This window comes from Chelonia mydas, chromosome 5 (genome assembly GCF_015237465.2).
Source record: "Chelonia mydas isolate rCheMyd1 chromosome 5, rCheMyd1.pri.v2, whole genome shotgun sequence".
In the NCBI taxonomy this organism is placed as follows: Eukaryota; Metazoa; Chordata; order Testudines; family Cheloniidae; genus Chelonia; species Chelonia mydas.
Genome location: NC_051245.2, coordinates 108672703 through 108699442, shown reverse-complemented (window position 1 = coordinate 108699442; position 26740 = coordinate 108672703). Strand labels below are relative to the sequence as shown.

General features: G+C 40.5%; 1 protein-coding gene across 7 annotated transcripts in view; it reads right to left on the bottom strand.

The window, feature by feature from the left end:
* Positions 1 to 26740, bottom strand: part of ADAMTSL1 (ADAMTS like 1) — a 674175-nt gene that overhangs the window by 207164 nt on the left and 440271 nt on the right. For all 7 annotated transcript variants that reach the window (XM_043546994.1, XM_043546995.1, XM_043546996.1 and 4 more), the window contains one exon: positions 12422 to 12467. In XM_043546994.1, coding sequence (XP_043402929.1) covers positions 12422 to 12467 — 46 coding nt within the window. The remainder of the gene's footprint in view (positions 1 to 12421; positions 12468 to 26740) is intronic.

The following is a 26740-nucleotide window of genomic DNA, read 5'->3' as shown; positions in this document are numbered from 1 at the left end:
AGTGGCCCTTGAGTCCTCCCTAGCTCATCCTGTTTCTGCAGTCAAGGCTATTCTTCTTGGTGTTTGTTTAAGTGCTTGTTCAGTGTTATATCCATTACGTCCTTTATTTGGAGGCTATATCTTTTATCTACTAAGGAGTATAAAAATGGACCCTGGTCTTGATTCAGTAGGTCTTTAGCATATCTAACTACAATGACCCTAGTACTCACAAAATTCTACAGTATCCTTATTAGCTTCCTGTATATCTAGTCTTGCCTTGAAGTAAACCTCTTCTCTGATGGAGATTCCAACATTTCTTGACAGCTTTGTCCAAAGAAAAGCCTTCCTGCTATTTAGCCAAAATGTGTCCTCTCCGTTTTATACCATCACTCCCAGTTTCTGTTGTGCTAGCTATTTACAATACTTCCCTTGCACTTCCATTTGTTAACTCCTTGCTGGCATTTTTAAACAGTTCCAATTGCTACATTGTTCGGTAGGAAAGGTATAGTCATTGTGAGTGTTGCAGGTAAATTTTAAAACTTAAAATCTTTATGGCTTGTATTGATCAGGTTCTAAGAAATAGTATTTCTTACTTGGCAAGCTTTCAGATTGCTCTTGTCAGCAAACTGGGAGACATTTTTTATTGGTGCACTGAAGCTGCACAGAAAACAAATATTCTGTTTTGTGAAAAAATGCAATGTTTCGACATTTGTTTTTGTTCCACTTTGGAACTAGAACTAAAACTAGACCTTGCAAAAAAAAAAAAAGTGTTAAAAAACAAGCAAGAACAGCCAATGGCCCTGTGTTTATGGCACTTACCTGGGATGTAGGACATCTGGGTTCAAGATCCTGCTCCGCCTGATTCAGAGTAGGTTCAATCTCTCCTGTTGGAGCTATTCCACTTTGTATAAATAATTAACTATTCATTGGGCCAGAAAGAAAGACTGACACAATAGCCAAGTGGTCAGGGCACTTGCCTAGGAATCCTGCAAAGCAGGGATTTGAGTCTTAGTCTCCCATATACCATGCCCACACTGGGAGGGGATGGAAGCCTTCCATGCTTAGAGTGTGAAATGAATGGTGTTCCCACAGCATACCACAGACAATAGCACAACTTTATGACAGTCGGAGGAGTGGCGGGAAAAGGGACTTTGGCTGCCCCCTACTCTAGAGTAATGTACATCCGAGTTCTAAAATGAGCCTCAATCACCCTCTCCCTGTAAGTGTAGGGGATGAGGACAAAGTGGGTCTACTGCAGAACTCAGACAACACACAATTTCTGTTAATCCATAATGGAAGAATACAAGAACACATACTGTTATGTCCGGATGCATTTATTTTCCATTCTAAAAAAACCCCTGTAAATTTTATACACAAGTTAGTTGTGCCCTTCCTCATGCTTCTGGCAAACTGCCAATGAGGCTCTGCTTGGGGCAAAGTTTGGGCACCCTTTACACAGACCGAACAGAACAGATTCACATTATAGGTCCAGCTCTACCTACATAGATGTGTATCTGCAGGCAGAATTGGGCCTTTGTTATGCTTTTAAACAAAGGTGAACAAGGCAATCAAAGTTTGATCCAAGATCTGGTTTAACGATGCGTTCACTAACTAAGGAAGGGACAATCTGTGGCCTCACTTCCTGCCACAAAAACTTACAGTGCATATCCCTCTGAATTTTCCTGTCCATAAGTGGGGAGAGTCAGGTCTAATAGCTTGGCTTATGCTTTAGCTCACAGAGCCAAGCCAGAACTCTTGTTTGGTTCTAGCTTGGCTCTGCCTTCAAAACTTCCTGGCTTGTACAGCTTTATTTTTATAAAGACAAAAGGCCCAATAAAGTGCACAACATGGAGAGTTCATAATCCTGCTTTGTACATGTTTCACTACATTTGTTTATTTGGGTTTTATTTTTAAATCAAATAAATAAAAATACATAGTCAACATAACAAGCTCTCAGGACATTGCAGGTGACCAAGACCAAATGTTAACTACTTACAGTCTTTGATTTCCCTGATCAAAATATAACAATGGATTTAAATAGCAGAGCTAGTTTTTAAAAGAAGTTTTCATGGGAAACTTTAAGCCATTCAAAGAATAAATGTAAGCACCCACACATATACTGCATAAGCATACACATACTGGAACGCACATGCAAAAGAGGGTGAGAATTTGACCCTATTGTGCAGAGAACCAGTACTAGCCATATACGCCACTTCTTTCCCATTAATGCCCTAAGCCTGGCACTAAACATGTTTGAAGGCCTTGATTGACCCTCTTCATTGGGCTTGGGGTGAATTTTACTGCCATGTTCACGTGTACACACACACACACACACACACGTGTTTCTTCTGTGATTCTGCTTGGAAATGTAACCAATTAGTATCTTTTTACATCCAAAGGGAGACCATTACGAAAAGTAACAGCCCAAATTCTTTCTTCCACTATATGGAGTACAATGAGGACACATGGAGTGAAAGTCAGTACAAAATTTGGCTCATTTTGTTTTCCCCTCACGTCCATATGTTGGGTTTTTTTTTTGGTAAGTATTATTATTTGTTGTTTGTATTATGGTAGAGGGCAGAGCCTCATTGTGTTGGGCATTGTGCAACCATTTAATTAAAGACAGAATACAGTCCCTGCCCCCAAGACCTTAGAGGCTAAAAAATGGTACTGTAGCTGCTGAATGAGCAAGCAAGACCAAGTCGTGATATTTGGCCACATGTTTGTTCCACCCTGTAAAATGTGATTTACTTCTAAACAATTATTACAACTTCATATAAGACAATAAGCTTTCTTTTCTTGTCTGTCACAATCTCCCTGCACCTCACTTTTTAAAATGTAAATGTCCGACCAGCAGGTTTTCAGTCAGCAGGAACCATAGGGTCTGGTTTCATGATGCTTTCCCACTTCTAAAAATGCTTTGCACCAATGATTTTCTAAAAAAAGTGAAGGTCAGCTGTTGCAACTGGATGGGGTTGGAAGAGCTGGAAGATCCTCCGCTAGTGTAAACTGGCTTAGCTCCATTGCATCCCCGCAGCATCACACGGTTTTATACCGGCTAAGTATCTAGCCCTGGAAGAGTAACCTGCCAAACTGACCGAACCTGAGACAGGAGTTACTCTAGCTTAAGCACTACATTCAAATTTTAATATTTTTTAGTAAAGATGGCTGTGGGCTTGTGTAGAAATAGGGCATAAAGGCCTTTCCTGGAGAATCAGAAAGAGCTGGATAAGATGGAAAGATTCATTCAACTTAAGTCTCTTTTCAGCTGCTTTCCCTTTCCTCCTCATTAAGGCTTCTCAGGGCAGGCAAAAGGCTAGTGAGTTTAAAAAAAAAAAAAAGGCATTGGCTCCTGAATTAACTTTGCCTAGAATCACTCTGCTAGGTGTAGAAGGCTGTTTCATGATCATCAACATGCAAAGGTTTGTGGAACATTTCTGACCAATGGAGTCAGTGCAGGATGTCTATAAACTCAGTTCATCCAGTCAGGTCGAGAATGTCTCCATCCCTGTGAAAACAGACTTCACTTTAAAGATGATCAGAAATCCCTTAGGTCTATGAAACCTACTATTTTAAAATAAACACAGAAGTTTCATCCTCATCTCTTACGCACCTAATCCTGACTGCATTATTAAGGCTTTATTCACTCCCTCCCCTCCAAATTGTTTTTTTAACCTGACCTCTTATTTGCCCCTATTGTAATTCATAAGGTCCGTGGAGTTCTGCCATAGTTGAATCCCATTCAAAACACTTTCTATTAATCAACGAGCCAGTGGAAAAGATAAGATGAATCCCAGATGTCCCTTGATGGCGATAGGTAGATCAGATTACATGGGACAAAAGAGGGTCAGGCTTTTTAAAGTTTACTTAGTGGGTGAAATGTAAAAGATCATATCTAGGCTGTTATAAGGTGGAAGCAGTTGTGGAGTCTTTAAAACAGTTTACAGTATAGATACTTGTATATTTTCAGAGGCCAAGAGAGATTTACTGTAGATTGAGCTTTTCCTTTCCACAAAAAATGGCTAACAACTGGACTATTCTGTGTAGCATCTGACATAACAGTTTATTGAATCAGTTCCATGGCATATATGCTGTAGTTTGACTCCACAGTCAAATCCTGAGGTCCTCCTGCAGTGGGAGTTGGTCTGAGTAAAGACTGAGTAAGCACCTGAGAGTATGTCTACACAGCCTGCAGCAGTGAGCCTCCGAGCGCAGGCTGACACACATGAGCTAGCAGGGCTCACACTAGTAGACTAAAAACAGCTACGTAGACAAGTGCTTTGAAGTTGCAGCTCGGGCTGGAGCATGGGCTCTGAAACCTAGGAAGAGGGTGGGCTTCTCCACACCTATTTTTAGAGTGCCAGAATGAGCCCTGTTAGCCCAAGACAATCAACCCGGGCTGGGAGGCTTGTGGCCTGCCCCAGGTTCTATAGACATACAGTACCTGGAGATGCAAGCAATGGGAGAAGAATCAGCTGCAATAGGGGAGATTTTCTATAAATGTAGGACTAACATTACAGAGCTCTCACTACTGCTTAGCTCACTACTATTTTTCCCTCTGTACTATTCTGATTATTTTGCATAGCATCTTTGGGATTACACAACCTTAAGTTTGTTTGAGCCTTCCATAAAAAGTCTTTAAAAAGAGAGAAATTCATTGCATGATGTAATCCAAAGAAAGAAAGACCCACCACAGTGAGGGGCATTTTTTAAAAAATAAGGTCAGGTTTGCACCTATATTCTCTTGTTAAAAGCAAACTATCTAGAGGCTTTGTCCCCACACTCTGTTCACATAGACATCAACAGCAAAACGCCCTGTGATGTAGTGGAACCTTCATTGGTCCCTAATGCCTTGTCTATACTGGAGGTTTTTTTGCGCTGGTGTAGCTACTCTAATTCAAGTGCAAATTCCTAGGGCCTGAATCTCCATTGTCCTGCCCCTTCTGTTGACTTTCGTGGGACTTATGCACACGTTTAAATGCTTTGCTGAACTGGAGCCTATATGGCAAACTTTCAGTGAGAACCACAGCAGAACTGCATCATCTAAAGAAGACGACAGCAATGTAGAATAAATAAATACTTATGAATAAATGAGGAACTGTCAACAGAAGCTTTTATTCTATACCAAACTCCAAGCTCTGTGTCACCACACAGTGACAGCACAACTAAGATAACCAGCCAAATAATGACTAAAGTCAGCCATTACTCACATAAACCCACTAGGATTACATGGGTCTTATGTCAGGGTAGGATTTTGCTGTGAGAAGGCAAAGCTATGGTCACATATTTTTAGTTATCTTCAGAATAAATACACTTCCACTGCCTTTCCCAAGTTCATCCCTCAATGAACCCATTGAACTGGATACTATCAAAGCAGTTTCCAAGGAGGTTTGTTATCACAGCTAGTTTGTTTTGTTTCTAATTGTAATGTTCATTTTCCAAAACCCAAAATACAATGAACATTTTCGCTTTTTCTTTTCTAATTGAAATTGTTTCATTTCCGTTTTCAAAATGCAAACCAAAACACAATGTTCAGTTAAAAATGAAAATTTTGTTTCACATGTTTTTTGTTGAATAATTTAAAATGCTATCGAAACTGAACAGGTTTCATGAAAAAGTTTGAACCGGATGAAACAGTTTTTCAAAAAAACAAACATTTTCAGTAGAAAGGTTTTGACTAGTGATATGAGTTTTGTAGCTGGGATAGTACTATATTGTGCACTAAGCATTTGGAGTTTATCTATATAGAGACCTAGTGCACGGCAAGCTGGGGTGTAAAATCTATGCTCTTACAGTGTCTACACTGCATTTTAAAACCTACGGCAAAGAGTCTCAGAGCCCGGGTCTACAGCACTAGGAACAGCAGTGTAGACATCTGGGCTCAGGCTGTGCAGCCGGAAGCGGGGGAAGCTTCAGATCCCATGCTTCAGCCTGAGCCACAACACTGACACGACTGTTTTTAGCATCGTAGTGCGAGTCCAAGACTCTAGACCCAGGCTCTGAGACTCACTGCAGTAGGTTTTAAAATTCAGTGTAGACATACCCTAAATATCCATGTGGACCATGCCGCCATGTGCTAAAAGTTCCATAGTGCACTTTGATCTACTGCTGTTTCAGAGGGACAAGAACAGATTATCAAAGTGTTTCTAAATATGGGTAAAAAAATGTTTTCCGGGGGGCAGTACTTTGTTTGTAGACTTCTAAATTTATTTCATTTCCAGTGCTGCTTATTTGTACACAGTGGTAATTCAACAGTTTTCCAAAGAAACATGAATCACTTCTGTTATCAAGTGAGATCAGGACATTAGTATGTACTTTACAGATGTACAGTAACTTGGTTTGTAAGCCGCACTACAGATACCCCACAAAAGTCAACAGTAACTCAACAGCACATACATTGGGAGGCTTTGTCTTTCTGCTAGCAGAAGCACCTGAAGAACAAGTTGATTAAGAATTCCCAAATTATCATATATGAAGACTGCTTTTCAAAAAGTCTAAGGGGAGTTTTTTTTCCCCCCGTGATACATAGTACAGCACAACATTCAACTTCTAATACCCAATGAGGAGCTTGTGGCTGACTATTTGAGGTCAAACCCAAAAAGTCACGAATAAAAATTCAAAAAAATTAATGAAGATCTTGAGAAAATTGTCTATCCAATTCTCTGACACAACCTTTAATTCAGGTTTCAGAGTGGTAGCTGCGTTAGTCTGTATCAGCAAAAAGAATGAGGAGAACTTGTGGCACCTTAGAGACTAACACATTTATTTTGGCATAACTCTCTAAGAAGAGTTTGCCTCTACCTATTATGAAAATACTCACAACTGTAAGTTATGGTATAAATGTAGGTAGCATGCTGTCAAACTGAACTGCTTTGGGGCATGTGTGTGTTTCAGGGGTTGGGATGGTGGGAATCTGGGGACATTTTTCTCATACTTCACTGAAATAGAGTAATTAAATGTGCAGTAAAGAATCACTGATTTGATACAGATTTGCATCAAATCACCTATTGTAGACTCTCTCATTTGTTATTTCATGTTAGCTGAAGAAGAACAGTGGACTGAAACCTGCATTTGCTTTGGGCTCTTGCTGAGTAGCACAGCTATGTTGAGAAACAATATTCTCTCCAGCTGCAGAGCGATCTTCAATATGCCACTCTGGACACTTTGTGGCCTGAAGGGTGTATGATAGAATAATATACTACAGAAAATGGAAATACAAGGGTTTGAAATGAAAGACTTACCAGACAAACTGAAAATGAATCCTATTAAATTATCCAGATCAATTATAGTCTGATCAGAATCCTAAAATGCCACTTGTGTAGAGGAGGCAGAGAAGAACACCTGCAGTGGTCCCCCTAGTCTGCCCTGCCAATCTTCTTGATGTATATATTTAGGATAAAGCCTTCCTTAAAAAACAATGGTTGTGCAGGATCACAGTTATTTTGCTAGATGACAGGGAAACATGAATTCAGACCTTAAAGCATCTATCATTACAATAACATAGTTAATGGCACTTGTTCACTAACAAAGAAATAATTCTTAGGCAGTTACTGTGAAAATAACTTCTGAAAATGGACATGTCCAGAGGAAAAACACAAACCGAACTCCTTCCACAATAAGGGATGTAGTCATAATAAGTGGTCTGAGTGCAGGAGAACTGTCATTTAAAACATAATTCAATTCCTACTCTGGGGGTTTAAGTAAACTTGGTGTTAATAAAGAGATTCGAGTTGACTTATGGTTGCCTTCTTTACATGAGCAAATTTGCGCATGTTGGCAGCCTAGTCAAGTGCCTTACAGAATCATCCAAGTGAAGGAAAATGCCTACGTTTGTAACAAAGCCCCAACCTAGGTGGTTTTGTTACAAAAGATTTTATTGATATGCCAGCCACAGGAAGGTGGAAAAACTACACACTGATAAACACCTGAACAGATCTGACATTCCCTCCGGCAAGGACAGTGCTGCCCACAAGTGCAAGCCAGTACAACCTGTCTGAGAACATTGCACATCCCTTACAGGTTTGATATTTTGAAGTGTAACTATGTAACAACATTGCCCCTTTAAAAAAAAAAAAAGACGAGAACGGTGTTGATGCTTGTTCACACAAAAGGAGCACATGGTGGTAAGAAGCAGGAAGGGAGGAAGTCTGTATGGGAGTCAGAAGGTAGTGTAGTCAAATAAATGGACTCAGATTACAAGGCCAGAAGGGATCACTGTGATTATCTAGTCCGATCTGCTGCCTAACACTGGCCACAGAACTTCCCCAAAATAATTCCTTTAATAAAATCCAATCTTGATTTAAAAATCATCAGTGATGGTGACTCCACAACATGTTCCAATGGTTAATTACTCTCACTGTTAAAAAATGTACGTGTAGCGTTGTAGCCAAGCAGAGAAGGTAAGATTTAGGGGGAAGTGGTTATGGGCAATGCTCAGAAGGTTTGGTGGTTTGGTTTGAACTAACATCTATAGGTTCAACCTTGGGTCTGTATAACTGATCGAAAAGGTATTACAAATATAGGCATTCTTGTGAGATTTCTGGCATGTGCTTGTTTTCATTTGAGGAAAACACCACAAGAGCCTTATTTGTGGTGTTCGAATGGCCGGGAAAGATTCTTCAGTGTGTTATAACATACTGGCATGCTCGTGGGAAGGTGGAACAGGGTGGAATGTCAAACCTGCTCAAGTGCTCATCACTGTTTCTGTCTAGAACCAAGAAGCAGTGTATCAAAATGAAAAGTATTTGTGACAAATCTGAACATTTCAACTGTGCAAAAATGTTTGAATGTTGGGGACATCAGATGTTTGGGTCAGACAGAGAAAGCAGTGGACAGTGGTCAGACAGAGAAAGCAGGGTGAAAGTTTGGTGACGGAGAGGCGGACAGAAAGGGTGACCAGGAGGTTGAATGATGGCCTTGACATGATAAATAGGAGAGAATCCGGTAGCTGAGAAATAGACTGAAGGAAAGAAAAGGCACAACTCATCAGGTCAAAAGAAAAAAAAATCCATCTATAATCTGCCCACAATGCAGCATTGCAGAAGAATCCAGCTCCAGAAATTCCACCTAGAGTGGAGAGTCACTTTTTAAAATGTTTATTTTTCATACCATAAGACGTATAATTATCAAAACATGTTTTTATTGCATTCAGAATAATTTTCTAAAGAAAACCAACTGGCTTCCCCCACCCCTCCCGAATTTCTACAATGGTTGGAATCATATTTGGAATCAATATTAGTGTTTATATAAAAATGTTTGTAAAATAATTAAGAACCCAAATCATCTTCAGAGTCTTTCATTCCTACTTTCAATATTTACACATGTGGCTTCATATTCATAATATTTCCAGTTTCTGATGGACATAAGGCAGTGTAACTGGTAAGCGTGCCAAATCAGATGTGTTCCTTTACAGGACTGCTCAAAAGCTTCCTAGACAACAGTGTCAACCTCTCTCACAGCCCCCAGCTGTGACTGGGGCTCTCAGAAGAATAATACAGGTCACTGAAGAAATAGATGCACTTCTCTATCCTCTTTCCTCTCCTCTCCCTTTTCCCGTTCTACATTTCCCCCCTGTAATCTAATTTCAGGATGAATTAAAAACAGCTGTGGCAAAAATCCCACAAATGATAATGTCTGTGAAAATGTGTTCATTGCCAAACTCCAAGAAGTACAGTTCCAGTTCTCTAATTTCATCCCCCCAAATAAAGAGTTTGCTTTTAGCATTTATAACTGCCCTTCTCCGAGAGGGGACAGTCATATAAACAAAGGCACATGAACTCTGAGAGATAACTACAAATAAAAAGACTGGCTAATTTTATGTCCAGTTATACCACTAGTGCAGAAGTTATCCATGCTAACGTAGTGGTAATTGAAGCTCATGCATAAGTTGATCCCTCCAAGAATCAGAAAGGAATTTTTCCATGTGTAAAAGAATGAAGAAGTGGCTAGATTCATTATGGATTTTGAAAACCCTTGCTAGAGTCAGAATGTTCATCCAGGATGGTACCTTCTCTGTTTTCCAGGTTTTTATGGAACAAAGTTTCAAAGCTGGATACTTGAGATTTGTGAGCAAAAATGTACACCCAACTGTGTCTCTACATTCCTGTACCTGGATACATAAGTAAGTAGCCATTTGCAGGACCAGTTATTGCATTTGCATGTATACTCATGATAATTGAGCATGCAAATACAGAGGGCATAGGTCAAAAGAAACATATGACTCTTACTATTCTCAAAGACATTAGGGATATCCTACTACCAGAGCTACATAGGGAATACATCTCAACCTGTTAAAAGAAAAGGATGCATCCGATGAAGTGAGCTGTAGCTCACGAAAGCTTATGCTCAAATAAATTGGTTAGTCTCTAAGGTGCCACAAGTACTCCTTTTCTATCTGGAAACTGTTTCTTGTTAATCAAGTATGTTAAGCATTCCAGATAGATGCTAGGACCATCCAGATGACCAAAAGCATGCACAGTGGAGGTCTGAGTACTCTAAGGTCTGAATCTAGAAGGTCTAATTAGGTTTATTTCAAATAGGTTTTTGCAGTGCTTGCACTATCTATTTATTGACAATAAGTGAACAATGAAGCAACATTCAGCATTGCACCTTCTTCAGAATAAGTTCATGTTAGAGTCACACAGTAGGGGTGAGATCCAGGCCCTACCAAAATCAAAAGCAAAACTCTCATTGACTTCAGTACGGTCTGGATTTCACACCAGGAGTTTAAGTTTTGGCTAATTGGTGTTGGATAATCAAGTGATTTTTACATTACTAACGTGATCAGAAGTTTGGAGCCAATATTGTTAAGTATTAGGTAAGTCAAGATATTTCTTCTAGGCAAAACTACAGGAGCTTTTATTCTAAAGAGAAACCATCCAGGTCCACAGGCCCAAAACTGAACCTAACCTAAAAATAACATTTACAAAAAAACCAAAAACCCTGTGTCTTGGAAAATCAGCTCAGCAACTCCAAAACACAGGGTTATAATCTACATGAAATCACAGCTTCTCAGAAGGGTGATCCAGCAACAGCAAACCCATGCAGAGCAGGATCCTTGTACATTTCACTTCCCTCTCTGCTTACAGGAGCCAACCAGGCAGGGAGGAGGGCTGACACGCTATGCATGCACTTCAAAACCAAACTAAAGCCGGTGGGTCTAATTTTAGGCCTATCAGCCTCGACAGTGTCTCTTCCCTTTGTTCCATGTCATATTCCGTGGAGCTACAGCTATGTGGCTTGACTGACACAAATTAACCTTCCTGCTCTCCTCAGTCCTGGTGTAGTGTAAGTGCCTCACAGTTGGAAAACAGCCCAAGAAGCAGCAGGCAGGCTTATTTACTGAGGACTCAAGTTGTTGTCAGTTAGTGCAGCACATGTCTAGACTGAAGGAAGATTTCAGTGACCCAAAGAAAACCCCCCGGAGTAGCACAATTTTTGACTGAAGCCGAAGTGAAAGTCAAAGGGACAATAATTCTCTCTGCATGGTGATGCTAGAGCTGTGCAGAAATGACCAATTCTTTGAATTGTGCTCTGTGAAAAACATGAGCCAAATCCAGAGTAATTTACTCAGTTTTTTACCCTGCTGTTTCTGAGACATAGCTCCCATTGAGAGGCCTCTCCATCTGGCCCTGTGAGGTGTGAAAATTTGACCGAATGCATGACTGGCTTTAATTTAGATTTTTACCAGTGAAATTCTTGCTGATCCATGTAATCTGGGAATTTTTAGCATAATACAAGACTTTCCACATTATAGTCCATCAGTGTAAACAGCTCTTTGTTCTGCTGAGAGGAGAAGTTAGAGATGCTTATTTTATTGTATTGAAAACTGCATTTCACCACCAGGTATAGCTGAAAACCTTTAGAATGGCAGACAATGGCAAAATATAATAGGTGAATGCAAGGGACCATCGCAAAACATCCTAATAAAATGTTCAAAACAGATTTCAACCCTAGGGAGGAACAGAAGAATGAGAGAGAGACACACAGACACATATTTCTCTTCAGCCACCACCTTCCTCCCATTCTCTGTGGAAGTCAGTCCTGTAGAGCTCAGTCCTGCAGCCAGACAAATCTCCTACTGAGGTCAGTAAGAGTTTTACCAAAGTAAGGACTAGAACAGGACCAGGCCCTTGCCTCCACCGAACTAGCTATACAGAACAGTGAATCCACTTCTCCATGCTTTATGGGTTTGGTCCAGTTTATAAAGGAAGTAAATAATCATGGCTGGAACAATGCTAGTATCATGGTTCTACCACGCCTGCTCCATACCCTCCAAATTAGCTCTAGAAATGGCGAGGTACATAACAGTATTCCCAAGGCACCCGTATTATTTAAATAATTACATTATTAGTGCTACCATCCAATTTTTATTATTTTACATAATTATATTAATTACAAATACATTTTATTAGTATTACCATCATAAGTAAGGTTCACTTACCACATTGCTGCATGTTCTGTATCTAATATTTCGCCCTTCACAGCTCCTGTGTCCAAAAAGAAAAATACCCCCATGCATTAATAACTTAATACCACAACAATACTTAGTGTTTACTGTATATTGCAACTTTTCATCCATAGATCTCAAAGCACTTTTTACAAAAGAGAGTAAGGATCATTATGCCTATTTTACAGATGGGGAAACTGAGGCATAACTGTTTCTTGAATGCAATTGCTTATTTGTTACTCCTAGCATTGATACTCCTAGCATTAGTTTCTTTTCCCCATTCCTTCCCTAAAAAACTCTCTCCTGATGTAGAGTGGGTTTCCTGAAGAAGTGCATCAACTACGTAAACAAAGTAAAGAAATGCAGCATCAGAAACTGAGCTGGAAGCCTATTCCTGAATTTCATCAGTAATTTTTCACACCCCCCAAGAATGCATAAATGTCCTTGCAGCAGCGTGTATCTGGCTGCATAACTATACTTCAGCTCCACTTCAGCCCAAATCCTAACACGGACGCATAGCCCTGGCAGCCAGACTGCATAAGGGGGTATTCCTCATGGGCTAGGAGGAAAGGAATCCTTTCACTAAGCCACAGGGCAGCAGTAGAACCGTACAACCTCCTCAGTGCTTGCCTCACATCTTACCTGGGAGGGCAAGAGGATCTGTGTAAAAACAGATCCCCCAGCCCCACTCTACTCCCAAATCTGTGCTGCAGAGCCACTGGGCCCTATGGAGCTTAGGGACTCCGCACCCCTTATATGGACTTTGCTAAATCTTTCTTTTTCCTCCCACACAGCAGAACCACACTAGCAGTGCCTTGTGTGTGTGTGCAGAAGACAGCTCCAGATCCGGATGTCTTTTCAGAAGTGTGGCTCCAGAACACACATCCCAGCTCACTGACCTCAAGGGGAGTTTCATAGGCTGCAGGAGTTCAGAATTGGAGCTCTGAAAATAAGGGATTTTTCGGTTCTGGAAAAATCAAAATGTTTAATTTCAACAAAATCAAAATGTTTCACTTTGATTTCTTCCCCTCATTTTCAAATGTTCTGAATTTTTAAAATAAACTTAAAGGACATTTTGAAACAAAAATCATTTGAAACCAGCAAAGTCATTATGTTTTGTTTAAGAAAATGTTGAAACTAAGCATTTTGATATTGGGGGAATTTGTAAAAGGTATTTTCTGACCAAAACAATTGAGTGAAACAGACACAAATTTGCAAAATAGTTCAATAATGTTGAATCTGCATTTTTGCCCAAAAAAAGGTTTGGGTTGAAAAATTTCACCGAGCTCTATTCAGAATATTCAGCAGAGGTTCTCAGCGAAAAACTGAAAGAATGAAGAACTTGGCCCTTACACTGTTCTTCATCTACACCAGAACGGAATTCCCTTCATTTTTAATTTCTCAGATTGAGCAAAGCATGCATTCCATGAGGATTACATGCCTGCCAAGTCAAAAGTTTTAAACCCAAACCATTTTTGAATTATCCAAGTGCCAGGACAGTATCTGCCTGATTTTGAGGGTTTTTTTTTTAATTATTAAATGATTGAAAAACTTTTTCCATTCTGAGTTAACTCTAAAGTCACCTTATAGGTTTTCTTCAACCTACTCAAACAAACCAGAAAACTCACAAGGCTTAATGCTTTGCTGCCTTGCACTATGTGTAGCCATTTACACTTAAGTGAGCACAAAATGCTACCAGATCAGAATGGGAGCTTTACACTGTATAAATAACTGCACCAGGTGCTAAGGAATGGAGAAAAAATACCCATTCAGTCTTCTGGGATGAGAATGAGCGTGAGAAATTTCAGCCCAAAAGTAATAAGTTCTAAAGTAATTAATATGTACGAAAATGCTGTGTGAACCATAACCGTAACACTACTGGTGCAATGCTTTCATGGTGCAAGAAAATTAATTCAGAGAAAAGTTTGACCATTTCAATATAAAAATTAAGGACCTAGTTCTCCTCATAGGGCTTGTCTACACATAAAAAGCTGTCCTGCTTTAAATATACGTTTAATTTATATAACAGTATATTTAAAGCAGTACAACTTGCCAGGTCTGAGCACAGTGTACTAGTATAAAAGTACTTATACAGGTTTAGCTTATTCTGGTTTGGGAAGCAAAATAAGCCATATGGGAATATCTTTCTATTGGCAGATCTGTGTCCACACTAGCGCTCATTCTGATATATTAGTAAAAAACCACAACTCTAACTGACATAGCTATACTGGTAATTTTTTTTTCTAGTGTAGGGCCGTACACTAGTTAAACTGCACTATCAATAAAAGTGAGGGAAGAATGAGTCAGAAGACTCCCTTACTTGGTTTACAAGGCAGATTTTAGAACTTTTGCTCCGTGTAAAGTCACTTTTTTTCCTACTCCAGCCACACCCCTTTCTGAAAGCATAAATGATGAGCATATAAGGCAGCGTATAGGCAAACTCAGTGCAGGCTTTGCAGCAAAAACTTTCATCAATCATATCGGAGCAACTCATTTGGGAGGCCTGATACATGCCTCATTCATTAATGCCATGCAAACCATCAAAAATCTCTACCTCACACAGACCTGCTGTTATTGCAGCTTCAATTACTATAATTTATAAACCTCAGAACTGATGAACAACCATGGAAATGTAAACTTCTTTGACAGAAGCCTTCCCAAGTTTGGATCTCTGTTTTTTCGTATTGTCCGATCTAAAAATCAAGAACAACACTCATATTCATTCCCTGTATTTGGTGGAAAAACAAAGTACTGTACTTTGATTAGCCAACTGCCCCACCCCCAGCCATTTTTTCCTCCGACTTTCACTCCTTTGGCTGGCAGCTGTGCTTGTTCTGAAGAAGTGTGCAGATCTGCATGGAACTAGAGCCACTATGACTCATGAAAACTAGGAGTCGGTCTTGCAAAATCCTAATTATCCACTTGCCCAGAGTATGTAATTTTTCTTCTGTGTGACTACAGCACCTTTCTTCATTATCACCACTCATCATGATCAAGAGCAGGCAGGTAGATTTTTGTCTGGGCTGGTGCTTTTTCCTGGCACCTTTGCAAGGCTGCTAAGATTACTGAGCTATACAGGACAAAGTACCAGATAATCTTAAAAATGAGAGAGACCTCTGTAGTCATTAAAATTTTATTCAAAATGGTGTGGGCTTAGGGAACCTCAAACCTGAAAAAGACAATGCTAGTAACCTCTGTACTTTAAACACGAAGTTATGTCTCGGAATATCTCAGCATTTAAAATAGGGCACCATGAGTATTTAATTTAGTTGATAGAAACTGTTTGCACAACACTAACATTTATATAATTTCCTCATCTGTTTTTCACCCTGTCTAGATGCTGTGCTGGACTGTGGGTGCTTTGCAGTACACCCAAACCCAAAACTGCTTGAAAGCTGGCATGGTGGGATTGGAAGCATCCTCCTAGACCAGGAGGAAACCTCTGGTGGCACAGAACTTATGTAGCAGTGTCTTGACTCTCCTGCCATTCCCTTAGCCCCTGCTGACAAAGAGGTGTGGCTGAGAAATCCTTATGCCCCAATGACTACTAGCATAAATATTACACTGAGAGTCTAGCCCCATATCCGGAAAGTGCAAAGGCTACTGTTACACCTCTCCTCTTGAACTGCACTGTGCGCTCGTTGGCCAGACCTGACTATCTAAGACAATACATGCAGCAGAAGGCTGCCCTCTGTTGATGGATGTTGAAAGAGGTTGTACATTCCGCTGAAGTCTTTGAGACCTCCAAATCATTGTATTTTTTCAGAAAAGTGACAAAAGAACTGTATGTGCTGCAAAAACACCTTATCGCCAGGAAGAGCTAAATGCAGAGTTGTGGTCTAATTCTGCTCCCATGGATGGTAAAAGCATTATTATGAATCACTGTGGTGCAAGATCAGACCCTTACTTCCATCAAAATAGGATTTATTATGGGTAACTGCAGCTATCTCCTGAAACTTGGTGAACATTCTAGTATTTCTAATGATACCCTTTTGTTCTCTGAGAAGGCATGTATGAGAGCAATGATGATCCACAAAGTGTGCATCTGTACAACTGGGGCTGCTATCAGTAGGAACCAGACAGCAAATGTAAAAAATCAGGACAGGGGGTGGTGGGTAATAGGAGACTATATAAGAAAAAGACCCCAAAATCAGGACTGTCCCTATAAAATCAGGACATCTGGTCACCCAAGCTATCAGGCACAAGTTGTAGTGGATTTTACAAAGGAGGGGGCATGTTTGAGGGTGTGGCTTGATATGCAAATCAACTTGCAGGTTGTATTAATATGCAAATATGGAGGAAAAAACCCAGGCTGCTTGGATTTGAACAAGCAGACTTTTAAAAGAATACTAACAACTTCAAGTTTGTTAAAATATCCACCCCTATTTAAAGTAAACAATGCCAAAGCTTTCTTACCATATTTTCTTAGAACACTTTCCCACAAAAAAAAGAAACTGCACTTTTTCTTTTTCTCTACAGATTCCTGTCTGCATGGGGGCTTGGTTCAAAGTCCCCTAATGTTCACAATGGAGGTGGATATGGTGCTCCTTGTGCTTTGCTGGATTTAGAAACCTTTCAATGGGTCATGTAGTACAACAGCCCTTCTTCCAATGCTGCAGCGGGCCCCTTTTCCTTGTATCTAGCAAGGGTGACACTAAGATTCGCCGAGACGGTATGACACCAGAGCCTATGGAAGTGTCCCTTCGCCCAGAGTTGCCAGCATTTGAAATGTTTTTTTCCAGAAACAAATTGCCACATATGCTGGGGGTCTGGGCCACTAAGCTCCAGTCAGTGATGGGAATATTAATTTTATTTTTATATGAATATCCAGCACTGGGGTCTGAAAACGGATTTTGTTTTTAGATTGTTCTCATTCTCCTTTATTTGCAGACACCTCCCCCCACCTTCCTTACCCCTTGCCCGTGTTGCCTAGGGAGATGTCTGGTAAGGTCCTATGTCCTCTGGGATTTCAGGGAAGTTTGAGCAGGCTACCTCCTTCCTTACCCCTGGAGGGGTAGATATTAGGCATGCCCTTTGCACCACATATGGGCAACACTTCAGCCCTCTCTTTCCCCACAGCGAGGCCCTGACTTCCCTTGTTTAAACTGTTCCCTGGTATCATGTCCTCTCCCCGTTCCTGAAGTTCCCCATCTCTCACCCTTCCCACACCTTCACTTTCCTTTTTCCCTCTCTCACAGATTTCCCGCTCTTCTTCCATGTACAGTTCTTCTCTTTCCCCGTTTTGTGTTCATCCCCTATTCTTTGCTGCTTCCTGTGTCTCTGATCCTTTTTCACCTCTCGAGCCACCCAGGACAGCTACCAGAGCATTCTCCCCTGCTATGGATCCCACAGGATTGTAGCAGTGAGGCACGTGGCAAGAAGGTAGCAGAAGCCAGTGAGGACTAGAAAAACAGGCAGCTTCTGCAGCCTATAGAACACACTTGAGAGTGGCAGTGGCCCTTGCTGGTGCGAGGCAGGACTGCAAAGGAAACTTCTGTCCTGTTCCAAGTCTTCAGAACAAGGTGGTATCTAACTGGGACCCCAAACCGCAAGATAGTGCTAACAAAAAAGGTCTATCAGTAAGAATGATACCCCTGGGGAAGAGAACTCAAGTTATAGCCATGTCTTTCCTCTTAGGAAGAGGTATGGAAAGACAGCAGAAGCTCATTTCCTTTGCTGTGTCCCACTTCTCCTCAGCAAGGAATAAGGAAACAAAAAGGGTGGCTCATTTCTCTTATGTTCCTTTTCCTAGTCATGAAACATAGCGAGGGGGCAGGCCCAAGCGCTGAAAATCAAGGCAAAAAATTTGTTTTTTTTAAAATAACCTGGTGAGGTGTGCCTATATTGTGTGTGCAAAACATACCATTAACATGCTCAAAATAAGAAATTGTCCAAAGAATTTACAATTTCCCTTTGTTATGTTGCCACCGAGCTGCCCCATGGTTTTCACATGCAACTTAGCGTTGCAGATTTTAGAAAATTTAGCTCTTTTAAGTTTAGAAGACTAACAGCTTCTGCTAGACTCCCACACCTTGTCCCATGAAACATCAGAAATGTAATGGGAATAGGTTTCAGAGTAACAACCGTGTTAGTCTGTATTCGCAAAAAGAAAAGGAGTACTTGTGGCACCTTAGAGACTAACCAATTTATTTGAGCATAAGCTTTCGTGAGCTACAGCTCACTTCATCGGATGTTGCATCCGATGAAGTGAGCTGTAGCTCACGAAAGCTTATGTTCAAAGAAATTGGTTAGTCTCTAAGGTGCCACAAGTACTCCTTTTCTTTTTGTAATGGGAATAGTTAATTTTAAGACAAGAAAAGTGGGCAGGGATAGACAAGCCAAAATGCCCTGGCAAATTTAGAAATACATCTTATGAATAACTTTCTGTAGCAGTAACAAAATAAACAACCAGAAGGCAAAATGCCAACTTCACTCACTGCAGTCAGCGAACTGGCTAGGAAAATCAAAACACAAGTCATACGTCTCAGGTTGCCAAAGGCCCACATGTGGGAAGCGGAGTAGGATAATGACCAGAAGTGAGAGCAAGCCTAGAAGTAGTAATGCGGAGACTTAAAATAATTAGAGATTAATACCTGGGCATAAATAACATTTCCGACGATCTCAATTTTAGGGAATCAGCATTTCTGGTGTAACTAATTTATCATAATTAAAATGAAACAAACACTGGCCCTGTGTGTGATGGCAATAAATATGGGTTTAAAAGGGTGACTCCATGCCAAATTCTGCTCTGTGTTACACTGATGTAAATCTACTGAAGTTTACTGAATTACTCTGGATTGACCCCAATATCACTGAATGCAAAATAAGGCTCTGTACTATAACAAGGGACACATTGTTATACAGAGTAAAAAGAAATAAATTACTTTAACTAAATGGCCTGAACCAAAATGAGAATGCAAACACCTTGAGACCTTGTGAGTTAAAATCTCAATTGCGCATGTAAAAATCTGCTTTTCAGACACTGAGGATCTTTTTAAAATTTGATATTAATGCAAGGAAAATATCTCTTCCCTGGTGTATGTCCTTTCATAGATAGGAGCTGACTGACTTAGATCAGAGGTTCTCAAAGCTTTTCAGTAGGGCCCACACTTTAGCAATAATCTTGTGGCTTATGTCATGCCCGACCCCTCCCGAACACAGAGCATTCCTACAGCAACTACAGCAATTGTTTCTATGGAAAAGTAATACCGATAGCTCATTTTTAGCTGTTTTTAAATCCTCCTCAGTGGCACCATGGAGGAAAACCAGCCCCATGTTGACCAACCATCTCTTCACAGGACCACCAGTCACAGAACCACTGACTTGGATATAACTACTAGTAGAACTGATTGAAAAAGAAAAAAAAAATGTTTGCAAAAGTTTTCATCTTTTGAATTCTGAAGGCAACTTTTATCAAAATTTGATTTTTTTTGACAACTCTGCTCAGTAGAGAGCCTGATCAACAGTCAGGTATAAAAATTAGTGAACTTTAATAGTTTAATATCTTATTGTTACGCATCGTTTTCAGAACCCACAGCGGGGCAACTTAACTATTTTACTCCAGGTGGTGTCAGGAATAAATTACTTTACTTAAAACTGCAGTTTATTAGATTTAAGTGCACACAGACACACATCTATAATAATAGATTTAGAGCATCCCAGATATTTACCTATATTCTGAGATCATACTGAGTAATTAACAACAGGTCAGTGCTGGCCAAACGCCTCCTTGCTGGGGAGTAAAGATGTCAGGAAAAAACATCTTTCCCAGGATAGCTCCAGAGGACGGTTTCAAAGTATACTTTATTATTTGATCTTTTTATAACTTTACAAAACACATAGGTTATAATGACCCCTATGAAATTATCAAGTTTTTTTAACTTAACTTTTAATATCAGACGTTTAAGACTTAAGGCTTTTTATTTACATTTACTTTTTCCCCCTTCTCCCATTCTGATTAGCAAAACTGCCAGTCGTTATGGCCTTGCTTCTGAAGGCCTGTTTTAAAATTAACCCTTAACTATGTAGTGTTTTATTTCATTAATTTATAGTGGCTGAGTGCACAAATATGGTTGCAACTAGCTTGATTACATTCTGGGGTATATACACCCCTCAAATTCAGGGCGACATTATAGGCATGATCGCTGCATCTTCCCTTAAAAAGCAATTTTAGTCACCAATGGAACAGCATATGAAAATGGGAGCACATACGCAATGCTGCTGAGCAGAGGAAAGGGAACCAAAATTGCTATTACTTTAGTCTATTCAACCAAAAGAAAGCGATGAAGATAATGGTTAAATAAACTGCATTACTTGAAGATGCTAGACATGTGTTAAAACCCTAATCATTTACCTAACCTCCCTTTGAGCTTTGAGAATTCAGACAAAGACCCTGGTCAATACCAGCCAGAATCACAATTTGGCTAACCAAATTCTTGACCAATGAGGTCTGGCAAAACCCAAATCACACCCTTGGTTTTGAGAAAAATGGGTCTGAGACCCTAATCACATTAGTTTTGGTTTTCTATAATCTTAACATGAGTTACGGGACTTCACAAAACCAAAGCCATGTCTGGGTCTTGCCTGTCTCTACTTTATAACTCAGAGTGGAATTTTCAAAACTGAGAGCATAGGTTTAACTCCACTCCCAATGAACTCAATGGGGGTTTTACTATGGACTGCAACAGGAGCAAAGTTAGACCACCGCTGTACATTTGAACACCCCACCCTAAAAATCTAATCATGAGAAGATTTGCACCAGGACTCCCACTGATTTCAGCAACAGTTGCAGAAAGAACCTACTGGAGACAACGAATGACATGGCAGTCAGCACAATGGATGTTGCTATCCCTTTGAAGTGTCAAAATCAGGGATGGGTTGGGGACACAATTTGGATCCATATTTCAAACACCCTGATATTTGCGGGCAAGGAGGGTTGAGATCCCAGAGTTTCATTTGGCCCATTACTGAAATAAAGGTTAGTTGCAAAATTTGGATCCTAGTTCAAATTCTAATATACACACCACACTCGTGTCCAGATGTGGGGTTTGGTCCCATAATGCTCTAGACAATAGTGTTTTGCTTTTTTCCCCCCCATATGTGCCAGTTTCTACTTTCAACAACTCCCTTTGCTGTCTTACTAGCTATCTGAACAGTGAATGTTAGATTATAGTAATTATCTTCAGTAAGACATCTCTAGTCTGTCTAACTAAATTGGCAACAATAAAACTTGGGATAAAGTTAGAGACTAATACAGATGGATAAAAAAGAAAAAGTGTCCACAATTGGCCAGATTGCTTTTAGACTTCTGTTTATTTTCATATATTTAGTCTCTCTCTGGTTCGTTCGTCACTACAGTATCTTTGCTTTCCCTGAGAATAGTTTAAAACAATGCCTTTGGTTTTAGACTTATCAGTAAAATACACATACAGTGCATAGTGTATATATACACAAAGCTCATTACATTTGCAAATATTTTTGCAGTTGCTCACTAGCCAAGAGAGGCAGAGAATGAAAGGGTTAGAACTAAAATAAATGTTTTTCAGTAAAAAAAACAATCACAGCTTTCTCCATCACTCCAATGGAAAGCAAGTACAGTATTAGAGGTTACTCTTGGAAACCTAAATGAATATAACCTGGCCTACTGTAGCACAGAGATGGGTCTGAGCCAAAAGCATCTAGAACATCTTTGGGACTCAGAATAATAAAATCCCAGATCTGACCATGCCTGACCTCAGTAAAATCTCAGATCTAGATCCAAATTTTGTGGCTGGTCCCAATGGGCCAAACTAAATCCTAGACTCTAAAACACAGGGGCTAACAGGGAGTTTCGAGAGGGAGTTCTCCAGGTGAAGGAGGAGCAAATACAGGACCCTTGGGGTAAGTGGCTGTCTGTAGTGTGTGTTTGTGTTTGGGGGTTACGTGCTGTGTGCTGAACTTGTGTTTGGCTGTCTGTCTGTGTTTGTTTGAAGGATCATGTGCTGTGGCCGGCAGTTGGAAGCTGTGAGCTTCTAAACAAGGTTTGAAATCTAGAAGCCTTTGTTCATTGGCTGAGCCTTAGTCAGGGGGTGGGGCTATCAAGGAGGCCAGGGCTTTATAAAGCAGTGAGCAAGTGACCAGGGGCTGCTAACAGGGAGTTTTGAGAGGGAGTCTGGAAGGGGAGTGGGAAGGGGTGAGGTACACTTCTTTAAAACCTTTAAACTATAATCTATAAACTATAACCTATAATCTATAAACTATAACCTATAAACTATAAAATTTCTTGATTTAAACAAAAACCCTATCATTAACCTAGGTAACTGTAGGAGAAAATGCAGGCAGAAGCCCAGCAGCAGAGTGGAAGCTACCCTGTTTATTGCACTCAGCGTAGCATGTATGATTACCTGTCCTGTGGGCGGGTGGCGTATGTGTGCATTTGGTACAAGGAGCTCCTGGCCCTCAGAGACCACCGTGTACGGGCTTTGGAAGCCAGGGTGGCGGAACTGGAGGAGCTAAGGGAGGCAGAGGGGTATGTTGATGAAGCTTTCCAGGACACTGTGGATTTGTCCCACCTCCGGTCAGACAGCCCCTGACCTGTTGAGGAGGATGAAAGGCCCAGAGAAGGAGAGCAGTCAACAGGAACAGAGGGAAACCTTCCTATAGTTGGGATCCTCCTTCCAGATGATGTTGGGGTATCCTCTCGCACTGAGGTTACCTCTCTGGGGGAGGGAACTCCAGCCATTAGGAAAATGCAGGTGTTAGTAATGAGAGATTTAATCATTAGAAACATAGATAGCTGGATTTGTGATGACCAGGAGAACTGTATGGTGACTTGCCTGCCTGGTGTGAAGGTTGCAGATCTCTCGAGGCATCTAGATAGACTTATTTGTAGTGCTGGGGAGGAACCAGTGGTCGTGGTACATGTAGGTACCAATGACGTAGGGAAGGGTAGGGGAGACGTCCTGGAGACCAAATTTAGGCTGCTAGGAAAGAGACTGAAATCCAGGACCTCTATGGTGGCATTCTCAGAAATGCTTCCAGTTCCACGCGCAGGGCCAGGTAGGCAGGCAGAGCTTCAGAGTTTCAATGTGTGGATGAGACGATGCTGTAGAGAGGAGGGGTTTAGATTTATTAGGAACTGGGGAAACTTTTGGGATGGGGGAGCCTATACAGGAAGGATGGGCTCCACCTAAACCAGAGTGGATCCAGGCTGCTGGCACTTCACATTAAAAAGGTTGCAGAGCAGTTTTTAAACTAAGAGATGGGGAAAGCCGATTGCTGCAGAGGCGCATGTGGATCGGACAGAGACTTCTCTTAGAGGAGAGTCTATTGATAGAGATTCTCTAGGTTTTAGTCAGGAGGAGGGGATGGAAGAGAATAAAGTATGGGCCAGATCAGACGAGAAACATTCACATAAAGAATCTGACACATCAGAAAAGGGCAGACAAATAAACAGTGACAAGTTTTTAAAGTGCTTGTACACAAACGCTAGAAGTCTAAATAATAAGATGGGTGAACTAGAGTGTCTCGTGTTAAAGGAGGATATTGATATAATAGGCATCACAGAAACCTGGTGGAGTGAGGACAATCAATGGGACACAATCATTCCAGGGTACAAAATATATGAGAAGGACAGAACAGGTCGTGCGGGGGGATATGGGGAGTGGCACTATATGTGAAAGAAAATGTAGAATCAAATGAAATAAAAATCTCAAATGAATCCACACATTCCATAGAATCTCTATGGATAGTAATTCCATGCTCTAATAAGAATATAACAGTAGGCATCTATTATCAACTACCTGACCAGGACAGTGATAGTGACGATGAAATGCTAAGGGAGATTAGAGAGGCTATCAAAATAAAAAACCTCAATAATGGTGGGGGATTTCAATTATCCCCATACTGACTGGGTATGTGTCACCTCAGGACGAAATGCAGACAAATTTCTTGGTACTTTAAATGACTGCTTATTGGAGCAGCTGGTACAGGAACCCACAAGGGGAGGGGCAACGCTCGATCTAGTCCTGAGTGGAGCGCAGGATCTGGTCCAAGAAGTAAATATGACAGGACCGTTTGGAAATACTGACCATAATATAACAACATTTAACATTCCTGTGGTGGGAAGAACAGCTCAACAGCCCAACACTGTGGCATTTAACTTCAGAAAGGGAAACTATGCAAAAATGAGGAGGTTAGTTAAACAGAAATTAACAGGTTCAGTGACTAGAGTGAAATCCCTGCAAGCTGCATGGACACTTTTCAAAGACACCATAATAGAGGTTCAACTTAAATGTATACCCCAAATTAAAAAAAACACAGTAAGAGAACTAAAGAAGAGCCACTGTGGCTTAACAACCATGTAAAAGAAGCAGTGAGAGATAAAAAGGCATCTTTTAAAAAGTGGAAGTCAAATCCTAGTGAGGTAAATAAAAAGGAGCGTAAACACTGCCAAATTAAATGTAAAAATGTAATAAGAAAAGCAAAAAACGAGTTTGAAGAACAGCTAGCCAAAAACTCAAAAGGTAATAACAAAATGTTTTTTAAGTACATCAGAAGCAGGAAGCCTGCTAACCAACCAGTGGGGCCCCTGGACGATCGAGATACAAAAGGAGCACTTAAAGATGATAAAATCATCGTGGAGAAACTAAGTGAATTCTTTGCTTCAGTTTTCACGGCTGAGGATGTTAGGGAGATTCCCAAACCTGAGCCGTCTTTTGTAGGTAACAAATCTGAGGAATTGTCACAGATTGAAGTGTCACTAGAGGAGGTTTTGGAATTAACTGAGAAACTTAACAGTAACAAGCCACCAGGACCAGACGGCATTCACCAAGAGTTCTGAAGGAACTTAAATGTGAAATTGCAGAACTATTAACTATAGTTTGTAACCTGTCCTTTAAATCAGCTACTGTACTCAATGACTGGAAGATAGCTAATGTAACGCCAATATTTAAAAAGGGCTCTAGAGGTGATCCTGGCAATTACAGACTGGTAAGTCTAATGTCAGTAAGGGGCAAATTAGTTGAAACAACAGTAAAGAATAAAATTGTCGGACACATAAAAGAACATAAATTGTTGCGCAAAAGTCAACATGGTTTCTGTAAAGGGAAATCATGTCTTACTAATCTATTAGAGTTCTCTGAAGTGGTCAAACAAACATGTGGACAAGGGGGATCCAGTGGACTTAGTGTACTTAGATTTCCAGAAAGCCTTTGACGAGGTCCCTCACCAAAGGCTCTTACGTAAATTAAGTTATCACGGGATTAGAGGGAAGATCCTTTCATGGATTGAGAACTGGTTAAAAGACAGGGAACAAAGGGTAGGAATAAATGGTAAATTTTCAGAATGGAGAGGGGTAACTGGTGGTGCTCCCCAAGGGTCAGTCCTAGGACCAAACCTATTCAACCTATTCATAAATGATCTGGAGAAAGGGGTAAACAGTGAGGTGGCAAAGTTTGCAGACGATACTAAACTGCTCAAGATAGTTAAGACCAAAGCAGACTGTGAAGAACTTCAAAAAGATCTCACAAAACTAAGTGATTGGGCAACAAAATGGCAAATGAAATTTAATGTGGATAAATGTAAAGTAATGCACATTGGAAAAAAATAACCCCACCTATACATACAATATGATGGGGGTTAATTTAGCTACAACTAATCAGGAGAAAGATCATGGAGTCATCGTGGACAGTTCTCTAAAGACATCCATGCAGTGTGCAGCGGCAGTCAGAAAAGCAAACGGGATGTTAGGAATTATTAAAAAAGGGATAGAGAATAAGACGGAGAATATCTTATTGCCCTTATATAAATCCATGGTACACCCACATCTTGAATAACTGCGTACAGATGTGGTCCCCTCATATCAAAAAAGATACACTGGCATTAGAAAAGGTTCAGAAAAGGGCAACTAAAATGATTAGTGGTTTGGAACAGGTCCCATATGAGTAGAGATGAAAGAGGTTAGGACTTTTCAGCTTGGAAAAGAGGAAATTAAGGGGGGATATGATAGAGGTATATAAAATCATGAGTGGTGTGGAGAAAGTGAATAAAGAAAAGTTATTTACTTGTTCCCATAATATAAGAAATAGGGGCCACCAAATGAAATTAATGGGTAGCAGGTTTAAAACAAATAAAAGGAAGCTGTTCTTCACTCAGCACACAGTCAACCTGTGGAACTCCTTGCCTGAGGAGGTTGTAAAGGCTAGGACTATAAAAGGGTTTAAAAGAGAACTGGATAAATTCATGGAGGTTAAGTCCATTAATGGCTATTAGCCAGGATGGGTAAGGAATGGTGTCCCTAGCCTCTGTTTGTCAGAGGATGGAGATGGATGGCAG